This window comes from Terrapene carolina, unplaced genomic scaffold (assembly GCF_002925995.2).
Source record: "Terrapene carolina triunguis isolate 2854851 unplaced genomic scaffold, T_m_triunguis-2.0 Scaffold38, whole genome shotgun sequence".
Classification (NCBI taxonomy): Eukaryota; Metazoa; Chordata; order Testudines; family Emydidae; genus Terrapene; species Terrapene triunguis.
The window spans coordinates 5,801,824-5,824,713 of NW_020664389.1; the positions used below are offsets into that span (position 1 = coordinate 5,801,824).

Here is a 22,890-nt window from a genome sequence, read left to right on the forward strand (position 1 = left end):
CTTAATGGAAAAAGTTAGTATGGGAGAATTGCTGAAGCAGCCCTATTTAGTGCTCTTCTGTGCAACAAGACCATTATCTGGAACGGTGGAAATCATCCTGTAACCCTTATTAATATTTAATAGCTCTGAAGCAACACTGAGGTATACTACAAAATAGCCCAAGGCGTCTGTCCAGATAGGATATAAGGTTGTTTCAAGGCTCTAAAAAGAATAACTGATTTCCCTGTGCTCAAGTTGTTTATGAGTAAGAGCAACAATAAACCCTTTTCCTCTGTTCTTTTTTAGACTATCTGAAGCACATCAGCACTTTAATATACAGTTATTCCTAGTAGGCAGCTTGAAATGATGGAATGCTACAGAAAGGTCACTGTATGTTTAGAGATCACTGCATGAGAATGTTTTATATTTTCCCAATATTGTTGTGATTCCCAGCCTCCCTCTTTCCATCCCTCCCACTCTGCTGAGGGGCATATTTGGCAAGGCTGACAAATCAGTGAAAGGTGTTAATCCTGTCTAATAGACCCATAATCCTTGGGGCTATGTTTTATATCATACTATTGAGCTAACCCCTTGTCATATGATATTGTTGATCTAGTAAATATAGAAGTTATTTCTGGGAGCTTTAAATAAAATTAAACTGCACAGACTAAATTGTCCTTTAACCAATTCTTAGTAGTTTTCTCCAACAGATTTTCTGATGGATTACAACCAATTAAGAGACACCACAAATAAAAAAAAATACCTTTTTAAAATGACTAAGTCAGCATTTGAGTTAATGAATATATACAAATATATTTCATGTAATAATTTTGTAAACCAAGCTAATGCCAAAACAATCAAAATGAAATAAACAAAAATAACATAAAAAAACAAGATATCAGGCTAGAAGACTCAACAAATCTATGCCACAGAATGCCTTCTCGGGACTAGAACCCTATTATAAACCGAAGATCAGTGAGAGACCAACCTCACATTACTGGAAGAGGTCACTCTGCCTGTAAACTTTTCACTGAAACAATATTTTGGTGAAAAAAAGCTTTTCTGAAAATTTCCCCCAAAACACAGATTGTTTTCTAACCAGCTCCAATAAGAAATAGTTTGTATGTGTTTGGGGAAGAGAGGATTGGGCTAGCAGGGAATTTTTAATCTGAATTGTGTAAAAGGTGATCCTGAATTATTTTTTTCTTTAGAAGAAAATAGAGATTTAAGACCTGCTATTTTTCTGTAGTTTTCCATTGTCACCTCTCTCTCCCCTCCCTCGTCAACTATTTTTAGTTTAAAAGTGACTGTGTGAGAGAGATACGGGAGCTAAAATGGATAGTGACCCTGTGATTTATGAGCAGGGACAGAATAAGATGGGGTCTTTCCTAGATGGAAATACCCAGGGGAGGTATATGTGTACACAGGATAGTTGGTATCATTTTGATGAGCACCATCCTTAAGATCACAGTTGCTGACGCTGAATGTCAACTTGTCACCCTGTACAACAGTCAGAAGTATGACAGTTTACTGATGAGACTCTTAGAGGGCTAACTATACCCAGAAAAGGGCAGTATACAAATACTGAGGCTACGTCTTCACTACCCGCCGATCCGGCGGGTAGCAATCGGTTTATCGGGGATCGACTTACCGCGTCTCGTGAGGACGCGGTAAAATCGATCCCTGAGCGCTCTGCCGTCGACTCCGGAAATCCACCTCGACAAGAGGCGGTAGCGGAGTCGGCGGCAGCGCGGCAGCGGTCGGCTTTCCCCCGTCCTCACCACCAGGTAAGCCGACCTAAAATACGCAACTTCAGCTACGGTATTCACGTAGCTGAAGTTGCGTATCTTAGGTCGGAATACCGCTGTAGTGTAGACCTAGCCATAGAAGTAAACTGCAGCTTATTAATTATGGGTAGAAAAAGGTACAGATCTGTATCATCACTCAGAAAATTACCATAAGGTTAAATTGTTACTCAGATCTCAACTCCATCAGAGTTGAATGCCATAAGAGCTTCAGATCCCCTGCTTTTAAGAACACTTCATGAAAGGACATGAGTGGTGTTCAGATAACACATAAATGGGATGATATAAGAACATACACACCGAGGGTTAGTTCATCAGTCTAGTTTTCGTAAGGCACCCACCACTGTAGTATATGAGTACCTCACAAACACATGAATTTATCCTCATGGTAGCATTATTCGCATTTTATAAATCAAGCACTGTGGCATGACGAGAATAAGGATGGTATTTTCAAAAGTCCTTTTCAAAGGGATGGTATTTTCAAATTCTGCTCCTACTGAAGTAAATGAGAGTTTTCCCGTTAACTTCATGTAAACTGAGTTATTCCAATGTGGAACATTTTTTGGAAATACCACCTGAAGGAGCTTACCCAAGGTGACAAAGGGAGTTTGTGCCAGACCTAAATATTGAACACTGGGTTTCTGAATCCTAGTCCAGTGCCTTAATCACCCTTCATTTTGCTTACACATCACTCAAGGGAAACCTCAATCTGAAGCTTCCTCCACAAAACTGCAATATATTCAGAGGTATATTTGATGGAGAAGCCTTGGAAGCTCATGAGACTTCAGTAGGCTGGTGGACAAGGCCTCAGACATCACACCTGATAAAGCCTCCTGTAAAGTCATCTTAAAGTTAAAGAAGCTAGAGAGAGAGACGGCTGGGGAGACCTGTTATGGTTGATGGGAGGGAAATATGACAGGCATTTTAAATACCTGTGGCAGATGGAAGGAGAGAAGGACTGTTAGAATCACCAGATGGAAAGAAAAAGAGAGAACAAGCAATCCATTAGGCAGGCTGAAGTCACAGTGAGGGAGGAATGGATAAATGAATATGAGCAATTCTTTAACCCAGAAGTTTTAAGACATGTAGTTTCTGGAGCAGAATTCCGAAATGTACACTATTCATGCAGTTTGATATTTACTATTAAGTTTAGTGCATTTCCCTTCCAAATTATGCAAATGGAAGGTTTTGGATACCCAGATACCTACTGAAAAGGGCACACAAAGTATAAAAATAAAATAAAACAAGCAATAATCTTGTGAGTGTATTACAGGTCATTTTCTCTATCTTATATGTAAGAGTAGAAATTAGAAGGGTTAGCTCTTGGCTTAGTTTTGAATAACTGTGAAAAACCTAAATTGATCTCTTAAAAGATACTGTTACAAGTCTAGAAACTCTGGCAGTTGATTTATTAGGTTCAGATTGTCAAAAGGAGCTTCTAACTTGGGTGTTTCAATTTTTGGATGATAAACATTAGACAGCTACCGGACCAGATTATTCTGTGTGCTCAGTACACTTTGGCCACTCAGGCAATGCAAAGTGAAAGGATTCTGCCTGGAAACGGACAGAAGATCATTCTCTTGTGTAGGGGAACTCCCCACTGCTGTAAAGCTGACATAGTCTTCAATGCTAACTCCAGTGTCAGCCTTATCCTCAGCATTGGATGTGTGTGGCAGCAATAAGGGGGCATGGTGGAGGCAGAGCAGAGCTTTGATATACCAGTTCTCCACAATTGTGCCAGTGGTACAAATTAGTGCAGCCCCCTTGGTTGCTGCAATGCCATGGCCAGGCAATACAGACTTAGGGAGCTGCAACCAGCTCCCTGATATCAACCCATCCCTGCACCAAACAAGCTCAGAGCTCTGGCACAGGAGGGAAGTGAGTCCGTGTGTGTTTAAAAATTGGGCACCTAAATTAGAGGCTATTTTTGAAAAATGTGGAGCTTACTGATTACTCTGTTTGTTTCACTTGGTTTCGTAATGTTCCCGCACAGAAATAAGCTTAAAGTTCTTTATTCGGAACTCTCTCTTAAGGGCCAATTCAATTCCCAGTGAAGCCAGTGAGAGGCTTTCCGCTGCCTCCAGTGGGAACTGAATCTAGCCCAAACTAAAGAGCCTTAAACAGTCTTCAGCTGCAGTTCCCAGTAGGAAGGATAAACTGTATAAAGTTAATTGAACAGCTACAGTAATAGAACTGGTGTCCTCCAAAGCACCTACGTTGTTTAATACTAAATGTAAATTGCCTGATTGTGATCTCCCTTACCACCAGAGTAAATGACGATAACTCACTGAAGTCAATGTAAACTACGGATGTGAAACTGGTGTACATGAGCTCCTATAATCATACTCATAATCTAATTCCATGCATTGTTAACAATGTCTTTGATTCAGATTGCTTTGTCTCCAGATATACACTCATATTTTGTCCCTATAGGCACCTCTAAGGCTGTGTCTGTCTCTACTTGAAAATAGCATGTTATGTTCCATTCATAGGCAAAGAAGTTTTAACATAAGAGAGAGAATTTGTATTTGTCTTAATAATGAAAAAGAATATTGTCAATGAGCTCAATTTTGTTTGTTTATTTTGTCTTATAGCGCACAAGTAGTTTTGGAAACTTTGACCGTTTTAGGCACCATTCAGTATCAAAGCCAGATGATTCAGTTGAGGTTTGTATGTTGCAATAATCTACTTCTGTTACTCCCTCTCCCTGTGACTGTTGGGGAAACAGTAGGGTTCAGTGGTGTAAAACATGCATTGGTGCGCACTTGCTCACGTGCGTGCTCCTGTTGAAATCAATAGGAACTACTTGCGTGACTGAGTGCTTAGCAACCAGAGTAAGGTTTGCACAATCAAGCCCTTAATATTTGCGTAGTGCAAAGGACAGGGTCATTTCTGTTTTAAAAAAAGAAAGGGCAGCAAGAACTCAGGAAAACCTACACTTCAGAGGGCTGCTTCTACAATAGTGGCCTTATGCTAGCATCCTGGAGATGTGGCTTTCTGTCTTCAAGTGTGTTAAGTAAATTCCCACCACTCTCATTTGGATCAGGGACCATAAATAAGGTGAGCATCAATTTGTACAGCATTTTCTATATCCCATTTGTGAGTACTTAAGCAAAGTGCAAGCCTGTTGTGTACATATAATTCCCCAGACAGTTCTAAAGCTAGAAGAACTGCTAATAATAACTTGAATGCACCTTACCCGAATCCAAAATATCTCTCTGCAGTCTCTCATTCCATTACATCTGATTTTATTTTCATGAGTAATAATGGTTTTGGGTTTTTTTAAATTTCAAATTAGATATGTGAAGTGGAGACTGTAAGTGACATTGGAGATCCAGGACAAAATAAAATGGCAGGTAATGGAGGAAGCCTGGGAAAGAAGATGCGGGCCATTTCCCTAACCATGAAGAAAAAGATGGGTAAAAAGTACATCAAGGCACTCTCTGAGGACATGGTAAATATGCTTAAAAAAATCTTTGGATTTGTATGATCAATTACATTAGAAATTTTGTGTGTGTTTATTTCATTGTTTTTCGGTAGCATGTTATAAACTAGCATTGATGTACCAGAGTTCAGGTGTATATAACTTAGTGACAGATATTGAATTAAAACAGTAGTTACCTCAATTATATATCAATTCTTTCCCTCCACACCTTTCCTCCCCTGTGTACGCATATTCTCTCTCCCTCTCACACGCACGCACACACGCGTGCGCACAATTTCACCCTCCTGGGGTCCAGGATAGAGACGAGAGTTTTATACCATTGGGAAAGGAGAGATTTTGCTTTGCCAACAGTGAAAAGATTGTGTGTGCATCCATCCATCCATCCATGAATACAGCCCTGCAAGTGAGGGGAAAGCTTCTTAAACACTCCTCACTAACTGTCCATCTGTGTAAGGACCAGGAAAAATCTGATCCAAAATGAGATACATTGGAATTACCATACTGAATCAGATCAGTGGTCCATTTAGTCTCGTATCCTGTCTCTGACCAAGGCCAATACTAGATGCTTCAGAAGAATTTTCACGGTGGACATTTATGGAATAACCTGCATGCAGGAATTCTTTCTAATCCCTGTTAGGCTTATGTCCTGAAGCAGGAGGGTTTATATCCCTCATACATTTTTATCTTATCTAATGCAACTGCAGATATTCTTATTATATATAAAAATAAATGTAAAATCGTTTTTTAATCTAACTAAACCTTTTTCCTCAATATCTTCTGGCAGTGAGTTCCACATTTTAATCACATACTGTGCATTAAAAATGTATTTCCTTTTATTAGTTTTATATTTGAGTTTCATTTTCATTATGTGTCCAGTTGTTTTTGTATTATGAGAAAGAATAAACAGGAGTGCCACATTTATTTCTGTGTAGTTAAATTAATTCTTCATACAAAAGAAACAGACAACACATACAATCTTCTTTTCCCCTGTAACTAATACATTCAGTGCTTCTCAACTGATTAACTAGTGCAGGGTGCAATAGAATGGTGTAACTAGCATTCTCCCTGCTGGAAACCAGTCATCCTTGATTTCTGTGATTTGTGTTACGTGCATCTGCATGGGAAGAGGAAGTGAGTTTCTAGAGATTAGTCCCACATCAGGGGCCCTGGGCCCACTCCACAAATGTGCTATCACCTTTGATCCACTCTATGAGCCAAATAACGGATGTTTAACATTTTCCTTAGTTTGATGCAATATCCCACAGGGCATATGATATCCAGGTTACATCAGCATGTCACGCTACGTTGACATTGTAATGCAATACGGTAAAGAACCAGCTTCCTTTGAAAATCATCATTGTTCCATTTAGCTATTACATCTGCTTTAAATGAAGTGGTGACTGAAGCATGGGTCATACTTTCTAATCTTTGCAAACTCTATAAGCTATGCTTTGAGAGGTAGCATTTAATAATATAACCTCTAAGGTCCAGTACCCAGGCCTTAGATGATTTTGTGAGGGAAATGGGCCTATGTTAATTTTGTAAAAGCAGAATTTTTGTTATGAGACTTGAGCAGCCAACTCAGGGAGTGTGATAGCTGATCATCCACACTCCCATCTGGAAGGTTGGCTCTGGAAAGCCCTGACCTTGGGTCTAGCTGCAGAAGGCCAGTAGAGTCCAGGTTCTGGGAAAGCTCTTTGCAAGACATAGCAGTTGCAGCTAATGGTTCCCTTCCTGCTCCTATGGGCTTCCTGAGTATGTGGAAGAGGCAGCCTTTTTGAATTAGGCCTCAGATGATTTTGTATTTTCCGCCTGAACTTCTAAAATTAGCAAAGATAACTTACAAAACATGAAAGGTGAAAAACTTTGGGATAGATTTTGGCCCCTGCTCTGGTGAGGCAAAGCAGCCAGAAAGTCTCTTATCTGGCTATCTAGGATTTCCCCTTGATAAGCCTCAGATGGATGTAACTGTTGTGCCAGATTCACTACTGTTGTAATTCTGCAGAGATCAGGGATGAATTTAGCCAGTGTCCTTTTCTGGAGGGCAGTCACTGGGGAAATTGAGGCACAGAAAGGGTAAGTGACATGTCAATGGTCACAGGGTGAGTAAGTTGTGGAGCTGGGAATTGAACCCATAATTCCTGATTCCCAGCCCCATGGTATAACCACAAAAAGTGCTTCCTCCCTTGTAATGGTTGGTAGTGAAAGAAGCTTTCTTAAACTGCAACTAAACTGTAATAATAGGGTTTTTTAGAATCATTGTGGATAGCCAAAGTAAATGTGCACAAGATATTGCGTGTCAGCTGTGCATATAAAATCTATTTCACTGCATCTAACCACTGATTTTTATTGCTGAAGAATGAAGAAGGAAAAGAAGTCTGCTACTCGCATAGTGACCCTGGGGATGGAACACACACGGAGAAGGTCTGCTTAAAAGCCAGTGACTCCATGGACAGTCTCTATAGTTTGAATAGTGGCCAGAGCTCTTCTAGTAAGTACAAAAAAATCATAGTCCTGTTCAGTCTCTTTCTTTATTATTTATTATTGAATACGCCTTGAGTTGTTGGCACTGGGGAACAGAAATTTGATAACACAAGGATTTTTATTCTAGCAGACAAAGCTATAACAAGATCCAACGGCTGGATGTTAAAGCTAGAGAAACTCAGTTTGGAAGTAATGTGCAGTTTTTTAACCTTGAGGTTAATTAGCCATTGGAACAATTTGCCAAGGCTTTTTCTGGATTCTTTACTGGCAGTTTTTAAATCAGGATGTTTTTCTGAAAGATCTGCTCTAGCTCAAACAGGAGTTAATTCAGGGAAGTCATAAAGCCTGTGTTATACAGGCGGTCAAGGGTACGTTAGTACAGTAGTTCCTTCTGGCTTTACCATCTGTGAATCAGATTTTGCCCATTTTCGTAATTAGAACCAAAATTTAACCCCACAATAATTAAACTTGAGCTTTTCAACAAGCCTGACTTCCTGCCTATTGATACAACAGCCTTAAATGTCAGAGCTGGCCCTAGGCCTCTCGCTGCCATGGCCCCATCACCTGTGGAGTGGTGATTGCAGGGTCACCCACATACGAGCCTTCTCTTAGGGTGGCTGGGAACTCACTGCCCCCAGTCTGCAGATGGATTAGCCAAAAGGAGTTACCCAGCATGACTCTGCTGCTCTGGAGGAGATGGGAGAACCCAGCCAACACAAAGGCAGCAGAGGACCAAGGTCTGCCTCCTTCCCAACCCACCAAAAATCTGCTATTCCCCCCACCAGGTAGCATAAACTGGAGGTTTGGGGAGGCATGTAACTCTCCCAGGGGCAGTGGGGTTCCTTTCTGGATGCCATGCTGTAGGCAAACTGCTCCCCAAAGACTGTACATGATGATGTTGCACTAGTGTCACCGCATATATAATCTGATCTGAGTGGGTTCTGTAGGCACAGGCCATTTGTACTTAGTGGTTAGTCTGGCCCTGAGTTGTAGCTGTGCACTTGAACAACCACATCAAGTCAAATGATTTTTATGGTCATTTTCTCTGATGTGATTTGTACAAACTATATGGGAGTTTACTTCCAACACACTGCTGGTCTTATCTAAAAACATACTTGGATGGGATTTTGCAGAGCTTGCTTCAATTTGCCTGACTTACTCTACTGATGTTTTATTACCCAACTTGGATAAAATGACAGGTAGAAATGTAGATAAGATTAAAATTTCCCTCTGTAATGTAGGTGCGTTGAGGTCCTAGTTTATAATATAATGAAATAAAGTAGTTTCTGCAGTATTTGTTTCAGTTTCTCTGAATAAACAGGACAAGTTCAGCAGATATAATTCCCTACATTGCAGTTTTAAAATACATATTATTAATCTGCAGAGGTAATATTCAAACAAGCTCATAAGTAAAATGAGCAGTCTATTAGCATCAGCATCATAAAGGATTACTGCACAGAATAAATTAAAGGTCTCCAACTTATTTTGTTTAGCCTTTCATAGTATGTTTGATTATTGAATATATTTTTCTTGGAATGGGTGAAAACTCTCTGAGTACAGTCTTTTAATTCTGTGCTTTGCATATTAGCCTCTCCATTTCTATACAAAATTGAATATCTAGTAGTTCAAGGAAGGGGATTTAAATCTTCATTCTCCTCTCCATTAGGTGGAGTGACTAGCTGTTCAGATGGAACCAGCAACAGGGACAGCTTTAGACTTGATGATGAAGTCCCTTACACTGGACCATTCTGTGGACGAGCCAAAGTGCACACCGACTTCACACCGAGTCCTTATGACACTGACTCTCTCAAAATCAAGGTGAGACCATCATCAAAATTGCTTTGTGCAGTAGAGATATCTGAGACATTTGTTAGGGAAGGGGTCTGTTCGTTCATTTCTGACTTTTAAGGATATATGACACTTTAAAACAGACACAGTCAGTTTAGCAATACCTTTGTACAGGGCTAGTTCATACAGAGTTGTCAGACCTACTTTGCAGGGACCCTGAGTCATGGGACTCCACCCTATCACAGTATTTTTGAGTTTGCCCTCTCATCCAGGGTGTGTCCAGATCTTGAGTCTGTCCATTTAAAATACTGCTCCCAAAATCATCTTTCTTGAGTGTTGCTTTGATTATGTTACCCCTGTAAGCTATGCTGCTGACTCCTCCTTCTCCCCTGCATCAAATATAAGCTTCCTACTGTCACCTTTAAACCACTATATGATATAGTCCTGCCCAGTTTATCTGTTACTCTATTGTATCCTCAACCTCTGCCTTTGCTTGGTGATCATTTTCACCACCAGTTAGTTCATTACTTCCCCAACCACCTCAGTGTTGTTGTCTTTTTTCAAATCAGCTATTTGGTGATATCAGATGGCATAACGATGAGGTCATGTACATTTTTCACTATTAAGGCAGCTTGCTTTAAAGTTGTGAGCTGCCTGCTGCTTGGGGCTCAAAACTTGTGAGTACAGCCCATAAAATTTCAGCACCGTTCAATCAAAACACAAACCTTAGCTCTGAGTTGGCTTTGAACCCCAGGCTGAACCTAATCTGGATTCAGATACAAATCCCCCTCCCAATATGTAGAAATGAGACCTTTCCAAAAGCGTAGCGTTTTCGCTTCATGGGGCTGGGGGCAAATATTTCCTTAGCTTTCATTTCATGTGGTTTCATACCTCTGAGTTTAGTGGTCAAACAAACTCAAAACCTGGTGAAACCCTGAACTTTGCATGATTGCAAAGCAAAACTATAATCTGGCTGAAATTTACTCAAAATGTTTGCAGAATTTATAACACACATTGTAATAAACTGGGTATCAATTTCAAGTTTGGAACAAAATCTCCAAACCCAAGGTGGGTTTGGAGATTTGCTGCATATGCTTTGCACACCACTATTTGAAATACCGTGGTAAATTCTTATTTTATTCTTATTTAAAATTCTTATTTTAAATTTTATATATATATATAAGAATTTATTTTAAATATATATATATATAATTTAACAATTAAGGTCTAGATTGTGTATTTACAAACTGCCCAGAATAAAGGAGTTTGCTGCTGGGACAGTGCATTGTTGAGCTGTCCCAGGAGCAAACTGGGGAGGGAATTGTCTTCACTGAAGAGTTAGCTTGGGTGATCAGCACCTGAGTAAGCCTAGCCCAGGTGTGAGAGCCCTGACTGCAAAGGTCTATCTTTGTTACCATTCTCACTTGCTTGTTGTCGTCTGGAGCATATCCCATGTTTTTTTTGTGCCAAGGTGTTCTACGATTCTTTTTTATCAGTTGTGGGAGAACTTGTCTACCCTTTGGGGGAACTATGGGCAAGGCATTGGAGGCCTATCAGCACTTGAGTGATTTAGCCTGAATCCTCACCGCAAAGTGGGTGGGTTCCAGCTCAAGTTAAAGTAGAGCCTGGGTTCTAACCCCCACACCAAGCTATGTAAGCTAGTCTGGCTTAAAGCCCCTCCAAACAAGTCAGAGGTTTTTCTGTGTGGATGGTTTGGGAGCAGGATAGGAAGCTGGGCTAAAACCTGGGTAAGAGTCCAGGTTAACTATGTAGTGGAGATATACCCTATGAATGCCCTCTTGCTCCTCGCCAAGACTCCACCCATTCCCTGTCCCTTCCTGCCCACTGCTGGCCCATCTGCATGGGAAGGAAAATAGTAGCTCCACAGAGGCTACTTCCCTCCCATATGTAAATTGTATTGCTCGCACAAGCAAGAAAGGGGTCCACTTTCTGCCCCTTACTCCTCTGCAGGGGTTTGTAGGGCCAGGGCCAATCTTGCCACACATTACTCTGCAATTGTTTTCTGGAATTTTGTAAATCAAGAAGTATTCCCTAGTTGTGGAAGGAGAGTTTCTTCATTCTAGTTAATACTGCTGAGCACTAATGTTGCTTCTGCTCGACGTTGTCTGTGTAGTGACTCTGTTCTTGCTCCATTGAGGTAACAGGTTACATATCACAAATCATCTGCCTCAGATTTGGTGTGCTTTTTTTTTTTCTCTAGAAAGGAGACATTATAGACATCATCTGCAAAACCCCCATGGGTATGTGGACAGGCATGCTGAATAACAAGGTGGGGAACTTCAAATTCATTTACGTCGATATTATTTTGGAAGCGGAAGCTACACCTAGAAAGATAAAGGCACACCGAGGGAGCAAAAGGGCCAAACCTAAAACTCTGCAGGAACTTTTGGAACGGGTCCATCTTCAGGTCAGCAAACCCATTTCCAGCTTTGTGTTTTATTTTGTTTCTGTGCATTTGCTCTTATTTTTACATCAAAGCCAGGGCCAAAATGGCAGGCTCCAGCAGCTTGGGAAATATCCTATCAGTAGCCCAGAAGATGCTACTTCCTTCCATGACCTAGCCAGTGGATATGGGGATGCGAGGGTGGTTGTTGGCAAAATGAGGCATGAGAGTGCATTAATCCTTCCCTTACCGGTAATATGCCTTTTTCTTAGTTGGTAAGGTCCTTGGGGAAGAGGTAGTCTTTTTTTAGTATAGGTGTGTAGTGTGCGTAGCCCAATGGGCCCCAATTTCTGATTGGGTCTCTAGATATTACTGCAATACAAATGATAAATAAGAATAATAACAACAATGTTATGGCACTGGTATTTGTGTGGGAATGAATCACTTCTCTCTGCAGGAATACACACACACACACTCAGACACTGGGACTACACACACACAGTTGGGGGCACCAGGAGTAACAATGCATTAGTCCTACAGCCATCTACATGGTTCTCTGCATGCTCCCTCTGGCTGGCACCAGTGTAAACAAAATACCCAGCCTGCTTATGGAGCTGGACTCAAATTGTTTTCTGGATACAGAAAATTTGAATGCTGCTTCTTAGGCTGTTTTATCAATGGAATAATTATTGTGACACAGACATAAAATAATAATAATGACAGTATTATATGACACTGCAATTTCAAAGCAGTTTGCAAACCCTAATTAATCCACAAAACTTCCTACTGCATGTTAGTGTTGTAAATATTATTGGGTCAAATGAATCCCTCACGTGACTTGAATTTGGCCACTGATCTTCATTTTACAGTTCAGGAACTTGAGATGCAGAGAGGTTGTGAATGGCCCAGTGTCACAGGCTGAGATAGCAGTGAGTTGAGACTAGAACACAGAAGCTCCTGGTTCCAGCTCTAGACTTAGTTTCCCTCTCCTTTTATAGGAGTAAACTATGTTCAGAAAGTATGTTACGTTAAAATTAGAAAGGGGACCCAAGCTACAAAGGTCAGGCCCAGATCCAAACATTTGCAAAGTTTAGTGGTGACTGAATCTGGAGTTTTGGTTTGTCCTATTTTGGTTTGTCCTGTTTGGGCTAGGCACTGAAATTTGGGGGTATTGGAATGAAGGGGCTTGGTTCAAGTCCATCTAAATGGAAACTCTCTCTTAGTGTCTTGAAAGGTTATTTTTTTCCCCCTGACCTGTTAATGAATCATATTCTTGGTTCTGTGTCAGTGTTATCCCTCCAGGCAATCCAACTTTAATTTAACAATAACTAATTGGGGTGGGGGAAAGGACAATAATTCACTTAATTTCATTCTGTGACCTTTAGAATGGCTTATCTTATGCAGTAGACACTAAGCAATGCCTGTTATGGGTATGTGCTGCAGTTTCTAGCAGTTCACTGACGAAAATAGAAAACCTGACTTTCCAACAGAAACACCACACAAAGTCTTCTATGAAACAATTCTCATGTTTCTCAAATTAATATGGGAGTGTTACAGACACTGGGCCAGATCCTCAGATGCTATAAATCAGATTCAATGGAGATACTCTGATTTACACCAGCTGAGGGTCTGGCCCTCTGGATAGCAATAGATTAAACAATGCTGCAGTTCAGCTAAATAAACCCAATCTGAATGTAAAGTGTTAGTATATCTGAGGTACTCTGAGACACATTGCAGGATGTCTCGTGTTATGGGCAGGACAAGGGAGGGAACAGTAACTTGACAGCTCTCTTTAAAACAAGCCCAGAGGCAATGTTGTTGATTGGGGGACTCGGTGCTCCAGGAGTCATGATGACTTTTCTCCCCATTTCCACAAAAAAAATGAAAGAGAGAAATTATGGTTATGTCTCTCACTGAACCTGCTGATTGCTTACTAAAGGAATTGTTTGCTTTTCTTTTTGTAGGAATACTCATCAACCCTCTTGCTAAATGGCTATGAGATTCTGGAGGATTTAAAGGAGCTACAGGACAGCCATTTGATTGAACTAAATATTACAAACCCAGAAGACAGGGCAAGGTTACTTTCTGCAGTTGAGAATCTACAGGACTATGAAAGTAAGTGTGTAAACTTACATTCAATGTTATGTTCTCATTTTAATTGGAGACATAAACACATTTAAAATAATGGTGACTTCTGCCAAAGTCCACAAATTAGACTTTTTCCTCAAATAGGAAAAATTCCTGAAAAATTATCTCAGGTACTATTATTGCCCCTCTCCCAGAAGTATATGAATGCCTCACAACAGCTCTGTGAGGTAGGGCATGGCTATCATCCCTATTTTACCGATGGGAACTGAGGCACAGAGAGGCTAAGTGACGCCTGTGATAGAGCAGGAAATTGAAATTAGATCTCCCATGTCCCAGGTTTACTTCCTAGAAGTACATTAAAACATTTTTGTCTTTGTCTTCCTGCAAAGGAAGATCTTCAACATCCTCTCTTCCCATTCACTGTTCCTTCCCTTTAGCCCCTGGTGAGAGCCATGACATTTACTGGCGTTTGTAGTACAGATCAGCAAACAATGGTTTGGATAAAACAGTAGCTGATCTGTAGTCTCAGCTTGAAATGAACCTGAACTGGATCTTGTTTGAGGTTCAAGTTATTAGCTTTCTCTGTGTGTGTTTTGTTTTCCCTTTTATGCTTATTTGCACTTGCTGCTCTCACTGAACTTGGAAGTACCAAGACCGTGAGACATGCTATTGTGATATTTTCAGCCTGATTTCTAACCCAAAATAGTTCAGATAAGTTCCTACAAATTTCAGCTAAACAGCTACATATTTGGATACTCATCCAGACCAAATCGTAGAGGTTTGCTCTGCATTAATGTAGAGTCATGCCCTTCCTGAGCAACCACTTTGCCAGATATCCACTCTAAATTGAGGATCCTGTGGAAGAAAAAATGGGACCGGGGAATGCAAAGTCTCCCAGAGACATTTTAGGGATTTCGTAGGGGCCTAGGTCTACAGCTCATCAAGAGTAATAGCTCATCTGCAACCCCCCCAGTCTGGCTGTTAACTGAGGTGGAGTGGATTTCTCTCTATCACTCAGTCACTCTTACACACCTGGCCACTTCCAACACATAAAGCTCAATTATTCAGAACTTCACCCCAAGTGGGATCCTCCATCTCATATGCACACTCTGCCTCTCTGAGTTTCTAAGAACCCATGGGTGTCTCAGCCTCCCTCAGCTTTCTGTCTGGGTCTCTCAGGACCCCTCACTCCCAGACCATCTCTGGGTCTCTCTGAATCCCTCTTTGTCCCTTACTCTCTCTCCTCCTCCAAGATGGAAAGAAAAGAGACTCCATGAGAACTGTCAGGAGAGGTAGTTCAAATGGCCTTCTCTGCCCTCACCATTCCCTATGGACTGGGTGACGGATGCACATCAGGAACAGTCCTTCTTTCTATCCTGTAGCCTTTGTCAGCTGAGGGTGGTGAGGGTGGGAAAGGGGCCTTCCCAGTATAACAGATACAATGATTGAAGTGAGGACGAGGAGGAGTGAGCCTGGAAGGAAAGGAGAAAGAACTATACCTATTGTTTAGCCTGCAGTTTGGGTGGAGGTGGCCTCCTGTCCCCTCCCCCTTGACCTGCCCTTGGATTGTGCCTATGTATCAGTACATATCTAGGTTGCTAACTGATCATGCTGCACATTCTGTATATTTTATCCTACACTTTTTACATCAACAATTAACAAACAAAACAGGAATAGAAAATGCTAAAGTTATATTTTTACAAGGATTTTTTATTGGTACAAAGTATGAGTAATTTTAACAGGTTTCTGTAGTCATGAAATACTGTTCTGGTGTGGTGTAGTTATGATTTACTGTTTTTAATACTCAGACGATAGCAAGCGTTGCAGGCAGCCTTAAGCATCTAAACTCTGTAATAGGCAGACATTAGTTAGTATCTTTCTCAAGCTACTTTTAATCACTTGATGTTCTTCATGTTCCCATGCCAGCAAAAGTGCAAGGATCAGGGAAGAGTATCCTTAACCTGACACAGCCTTTTCATATTCTTTACATTAAACCTTGACTAATTAATCCTTACCATCCACGAGTGGTCCCTGCCCTTTGCCGGCATAGGTTTATGCCATTGTCCTTCAGGCAGAATAGTATACTTGAGGATATTTGTGCTGTAGTTTAACAATTGAAATACTTGTAATTGTTCTGTAAATAATAAGTCTTGTAATGTGCTCCTTGTTTCAAGGCTACTGATGATGTGTTGGAGTATTAAGTGATTCTAATCAATTAGGCAATAACGGCCATCGCTGGTAAAATGAGGGTCTGGCTAGAGAATCTTGCCTGTATGCTCGGGGTTCTGCTGATCGCCATATTTGGGGTCGGGAAGGAATTTTCCTCCAGGGTAGATTGGCAGTGGCCCTGGAGGTTTTTCGCCTTCCTCCGCAGCATAGGGCAGGGGTCGCAAGCTGGAAGATTCTCTGCGACTTGAAGTCTTTAGATCACGATCTGGAAACTTCAACAGCAGAGTTAAGGGAAAGTGGGGGGGTCAGCTTTTGTGGCCTGCATCATGCGGGGGGTCAGACTAGATGACCATATTGGTCCCTTCTGACCTTAAAGTCTATGAGTCTATGAGTCTATGAGTCCATGGATGAGATGAATAATTGCTTCACATCAGCTGTGAATACATGAGTATTTCAGTTCAGTCAAACGCTGTTCTCAAAGAGCAGAATAGTGAATGGGCCTTTAACATTTAAGCATGTGCTTAATTATAAAGCTTTTATTAAGTCCCAGAGATGTCAGTAGGACTTATGTATGCTTAACTTTAAGCACACATTCAAGGAAAATGCTCTCCTGAATCAGGAGCATGGTGATGAAGCTGACCTTAACTGATTGCCATAACACAGTAGTATTTGTCAGTGGACTGATGAGGAGAGAAGTAATGTGCAAGGTTTGACATGACACTCTAAAGTACAAAGATGTTAAAAACTAAAATTGATACAACTGCATAGAGGAATATAAATAAGCCATTCGGTCAAGTAGTTACTACAAAAGAAGGGAGCCAAGATGATCTTGGGGTTAAGTCCAACCTGAGCGTCTGACTCAATGTGTGACCTTGGACACCTCATTTGACCTCCTTGTGCTTCAGCCAATCCAACTGGAAAATAGGGTTGCAAAAGCTGGACACCATTGTTATAACTGAACTTATATATATACCGGTATATGTGGTCATGAGCTGAAATCCTGGTCCCACTGATAGTCAATAGGATTTTTTCTAAAGCATACATGTAATTGTTTTCCTGAATCAGGGTTTTAGATTATAAACTCTTTTCTGAAGGGACGTATCCTTTCACTAGTTCTGTAAAGTTCCATGCACATCTACAGACCCACCGAAATAGTGGTAGTAATAATAATTTCCAAGAGCTAACAAGTGGAAAAACTACATATTCATCACACATTCATTGTCAAAGACCTAAGGCCTAAAATTTCCTCAATACTCTTAGTCTAATCCTATAGTTTAGTTTAAAATAGTATTAAAACATTGGTTTTCGAACTGTGTGGTGCAATGAGGTTATCGGGAGGCACAAGGTGGGGTGCAGGGCTGAGGTCAGAGGGGTCTGAACCAGGGCCGGGCAGCAGTGGAGAGAATGCACAGGGAGTCCCCACTGGTCAGGGAGAGGAGTAAGGGAAAGAGCAGTACCATCCTGCTCTGGCAGTAACCTGCTGCTCTCCCCCTTCTCCACTCCCTGACCGCTGGGGACTTCTGTGAGCTCTCTCTGCTGCCCCAGCCCAGATAACTGGCTGGCCGCAGCCCTGCATATTTTAAACCCTCCAGGCCCTGCATGAGCGAGAGGCTCTGGATGGGGGGGGAAGGAGGGCAAGGATCCTGGTTTGCTCCGTGCCAAGCTGCCATGGGCTCATGTGGGAATAGAGGCAGCTGGATCTTGCCACCACCCCAGTTTCTGTCCCAGAGGGATGGGAGATGGGGCAGGGTGGGTGTGGCGCTTATCTGACTTCCATGGAGAAGGAGGGCACAGCAAAAAGAAAAAGTTTGGAAAAAGTCTGTATTGGAACACGTGTCAAAATTCTGCATACTTGGACTCTTCTAACCTTATCTTAGACAGCTCTGACTGAAAGCTATGTATCTGAAATGAAACTGATTTACTGTAGGAAAAATAACACGCCTTCCATTTGTTGATCAGATAGTGAGGTCTGATGAATCTGCAACACTTAACAGTAGTTGATCTTTATCTATTCCTTTTCCTGTGCAGTGTATCTTTCACTGACATCCAGGTTAACCCTACAAACTTACCTTTAATGATAAAGAGCTTGACAGGGTATCCAGGAAGTTAAGAACAAGTAGGTGTAAAAGTCAAAAGTTAAAAATAAGTATAGCTTTTATTTGTGGAGTAGGAGAACTTGACATTTATACTGAATCCATATATATTTATAATGCTCAATATTCTGTTGAGGCAGCTTTTGTATTTACTGCATGATAGTCAGAGCAGGCTGAAAATTTTCTATCAATTTTTTTCAGACAAAATTGGCCTGTTTTTCCTGAAGAAAATATTTATTTTATTTATTCAATGAAAAACAGAAAAAATAATATTTTTATTTTTTTCAGACAACAAACACTGGAACATTTTCTAAATTTTCTAATTTTTTCCACAGAAAATACCATCTTTTGACCAGCAATAATAAAGTTGTGACACTGTGAAGTTCAGTGCTGCACCACTTCAGAGTCCCATTCTGTCTTTGTAGTAATTTAGTTTTTAGCTTATTTGTCTCAGATTGATTTTGCTACAAAAAAGTGTGTGCAAATACTCTGCTTTCTAGAAAGTTACAGAGTTTACCCAAGACTACCATATATTCACAGCACACAATAATTCAAAAGCCAGAGGAAAAATGCATACATAGTCCTCTTACAGAAGTTTCAGCTCCTGCCATTTTTGGTCCAAATGTGATCTGTCATTGTGACAACATGATGGGAAGACACAAATGCAAAAAACCCACAACAGATCCAGTTGTGCACAAGAAGATATACTCTTCAGAACATAGTTAAAAAGTCATCTTTTAATGAAAAGGAAACAAATAGGATGACCAAAAAAAAATGGAATTAAAAAAAATTCCAGCAATAACTGTCTCTTCCTGCTCACTTTGAAAAAAGAAAGAAAGAAATAGACAAAGCTTCCTCTTTGACCATAATGATGTAAACAGGATTAACACTTTTTTAGGTCACTGCTTGAGGGGACAGAGAGATGATTCTACAGAAGCTGATAAAAGCACTTGCAAGTGGTAATGTAAATGATCCTGGGATTACAGTTGAGGAATAGGAAAAACTACTGAGTTCAGCATCTAAGGAAGGGTTCGTACAATAACTTTCTGTAAGCACACAGTGACCACGCAGACTTGGTTTTTTGCTGCCATTGGCTGAAATGTAGCATGAGCTAATAGAAAAGCTAGGTTAGGCATCACATATGTATCCTCTATTATTGTGATTAACTAATAATAATAATAATAATTAATTAATAATCCTGGTATAACTCCATTTAAGTTACTGGAGTTACTCCAGAAATTAACTTGGCCTGATATGTTACCAAAAATTTTCCCTACAAAAAGAGGTGAAATTTCATACGACAAACCATCCTCTGTAAGGTGGGGAGAGGATGAAATAGTTACAGACAATGCCAAATCTGACCAAAGGTGAACCTTTTTAACAGTGAGGATAGTTAACCATTAACTTACATAGGGAAATGGTGGATTCTCCATCACTTGAAGTCTTTAAATTAAGAATGGATAGCTTTCTAAAAAGATAATCTGTACCTCAAAAGAAGTTATGGTCTTGATGCAGACGTGTTATACAGGAGTTTCAGGGTAGATGATTACAATTCGAGCTGGTTGGAAATACTTTGATGGTACCATATTGTGTTAGACTACACAATTCTTTGGAAACTGAAATGCTTTGTGAAATCAGGTTGATTTTGCCAGAATTTTGGTTAGGAGGAAAAAGAAAAAAGTTCCAGCAATGCCAAAATGTCCAGTTTTTACAGTTTTTTTGAATGAAATATTGTGATTGTTTTGAAATGACTATCTATGAATCTTCCTTGCATGCCTGCCTTTTCCAGGGAGGGTTTTGCATCCAAAGCCTTAATTCTTCCTGGTGCACCAGCAATGCACACTGTAAATACAATCTGGACCCCAGCCTCCTGGTAGACATATGCTATATATGACCATTCTGTAAATGCACATAATCTACTCTACCTCCAATACACAGGATTCATGTTCACTATAAAGCTGTCATCATTAACAAATATAGTATTAATTGAGAACAAAACTGATCATTACATATAAAAATTTCACAATAACTCTCTTACGACTATTCCTCTTTCCCCTTTTGCTCTCCTGATGGCTTTGTTTGCCTTGTATGTAAATGTGCTTTTCTTTGTCTTTGGTCACACCTTACCTAATTTACATCGGAGACACAGTCAAGTAGGCAGAACCACATTCCTTCTGTATCATAATCCTGCCTGACACGCATGTTTAGAACACAATTCTAGCATGTATTGATAACCTTTTGTACACACCCCATGCATACGCCATGACATGATTTTCAAGACCAGCATGTTACCAGTTCGTATATGATACCTTATGGGACAGCTTTTAGATACAGAGTGCCAACAGTGTGTTAGGTGTAGTATGTCAGGCCTGATATGAGTTGCTGGTAGAGTAGTGAACCACCAGTGACTCTCTGTGTCAAATATATATCAAATTCATGACATTTTGGTATGTTCAGTGAGATACTAGGTTGTAGTTGGTTGAGAGATCAGTTTATTTTCTTCCTGTTGAGGCAGTACAGATGAGTCTCATCTTACACGGGGGTTCCGTTCCGCGGTTAGCGCGTAAAGCGAAAACCGCGTATGTCAAAATTACATTGAGTTGAATGGCAGGCGGAATCGCCGGCACTACAAGTACAGTATTAAAATTGTTATTTTTCTCTTTTTTGTTTTGTTTTTGCCGACCGCGTAAAGCTGAAATCGCGCATGTTAAATGCGTGTAAGATGCGACAGACCTGTATGTCTTTTTTCCATTCACTGGCAGATTATTCATTATAATGCAAGTGCTAAATAAGGACAAATGTTTTGAAAGAGAAATTTGCTTCTATTTAATTTGGGGAGATTTTCAACAACATGAATGGGAGTTGGGTGACTTTGTGCCTTTGAAAATCTCATCCTTTATTTAGGTATGGCCAGATTTTCAGAAATGCTCAGCACCAGCAACTCTCACTGAAAAGCTAAAGTCTAGATTTTTAAAGGTATTTAGTTATTGCTGCACTCAGCATTGCAAAGCCTAAGTATCATTTTCAAAAGGGATTTTGAATTTCAGTGAAAGTTAGGCTCAGTGCCTACATCCCATTGAAATCCCAAGTGCCTAAATCCCTTTTGAAAATGAGACTTAAGTATCTAACCCAGTTAGGCTTTGCACTGCTGAGCACAGCAACACCTAAACACCTTTAAAAATCTGATCCTTATTGCTTTTGAAAAGCTGGCCACTTCATTTTGGTACTGAAATGGGAACTGAGCTCTTTGGCAAATCTGGCCCTCTTTGTGGGTGCTTTTGAAAATCTTGCAATTGTATGGCATGGTTAACATACCCAGTACTGTAAATAAATACACTAAGGCTTTGTCTACACTTGCAAGTGAACGACAAAACTTTTGTCATTCAGAAGTGTTACAAAAACACACACACCCTAAAAGACAAAAGTTTTGTCAAGGAAAAGCACCGATGTGAACAGCACTTTGTCGGCAGGAGTGCTCTCCTGCCAGCAAAGCTACCACCGCTCTCTGGGTGTGGAAGTTTTTTGTTGGCAGGAGAGCTCTCTCCCGCCGACAAACAGCAGCTGCACTGCGTGCCTTTTAGCCGCATGGCTGTAGTGGCACAGCTTTGTGCTAAAAGCTGCGTAGTGTAGACATAGCCTAAATCCATGCCCTGTGGGGCTTATAGCCTAAAGGTACAGCAGCTACAATACATTACACATCAATCACAGAAGGTTGAGGGCACATTGAATGTTAGATGGTACTGAATTGGTCTTTAAAAGGGTTTTGAAAGTGAGGGAAGGGGAAGAGCCAGACATATAGACCCCAGCATTGCAATGCATTTTGCACAAGCAGACCCTTGAACCAATACACAGTCCTTTTGTCTTCTTCGGGGTTCAGGTATCCTTTGAGCAATGTATTGCAAGATCATGTTCATGTTAAGTGGGCTACAGTGACTGTTGACATCATGTAGTGAAAATGCTCAATCCTTTGATTTCTAAGGTTTCAATTTCTAACAGATATAAGGTACAGCTCTAATAGAGCTGCAGTTTGCTAATTCAGTTTCTGCAGTGCTCCAAGAACAATCTTGTAATCATCTAAGTGTTGTTCACGGGGGGTTCATAACACTTTCCTTTTCATTTTTTACAGCTGAACAAGAACATGAAAATGAGCAACAGCCCCTGTCCTTAAGCCCTGATCTCAGCTTTAACAAGTCAGAGTTAAATGACTGTCCGAGAGATTCTGGCTGTTACATCTTATCGGAAAATTCAGATAATGGCAAAGAAGAGCTAGATCCAGAAAACCTATCTGACATGCTACAGACGATCACCATCACTGAGACCAACTGATATATGTGCTTTTCTGCAGCTTTGCAGACAGGACTATCAGATACATTAAGCTAACTTGCTAGTATGACAGCAGAGTAATGGGCTGCAAATATTCTCAACATCGAAAGCACTCTTAGGATTTTCAGCTGAAGTACAGTATTTTTGACTTTATTCAATATATGGACATTGGGTACCTGAATCTTGGTTGATGAAAATAATGTCCCATGCGATCCTTGTTTGTTAATTTTTGAACAGTTGACTGAAGGGAAAATAAGTAACTGCAATATATAGGGTAACCAGATGTCCCATTTTTAAAGGGACAGTCCCGTT

General features: G+C 40.5%; 1 protein-coding gene across 1 annotated transcript in view; it reads left to right on the forward strand.

Moving 5' to 3' along the window:
- The window catches only part of SAMSN1 (SAM domain, SH3 domain and nuclear localization signals 1), a 38,139-nt gene extending 15,513 nt beyond the window's left edge, over positions 1-22,626 (forward strand). Inside the window, exons 2-8 of the mRNA XM_024217205.1 lie at positions 4,379-4,450; positions 5,083-5,238; positions 7,588-7,720; positions 9,380-9,531; positions 11,723-11,929; positions 13,870-14,020; positions 22,382-22,626. Of these exons, the coding sequence (XP_024072973.1) occupies positions 4,379-4,450; positions 5,083-5,238; positions 7,588-7,720; positions 9,380-9,531; positions 11,723-11,929; positions 13,870-14,020; positions 22,382-22,581 (1,071 nt within the window). The 3' untranslated portion in view covers positions 22,582-22,626. The remainder of the gene's footprint in view (positions 1-4,378; positions 4,451-5,082; positions 5,239-7,587; positions 7,721-9,379; positions 9,532-11,722; positions 11,930-13,869; positions 14,021-22,381) is intronic.
- Positions 22,627-22,890: the final 264 nt, after the last annotated feature.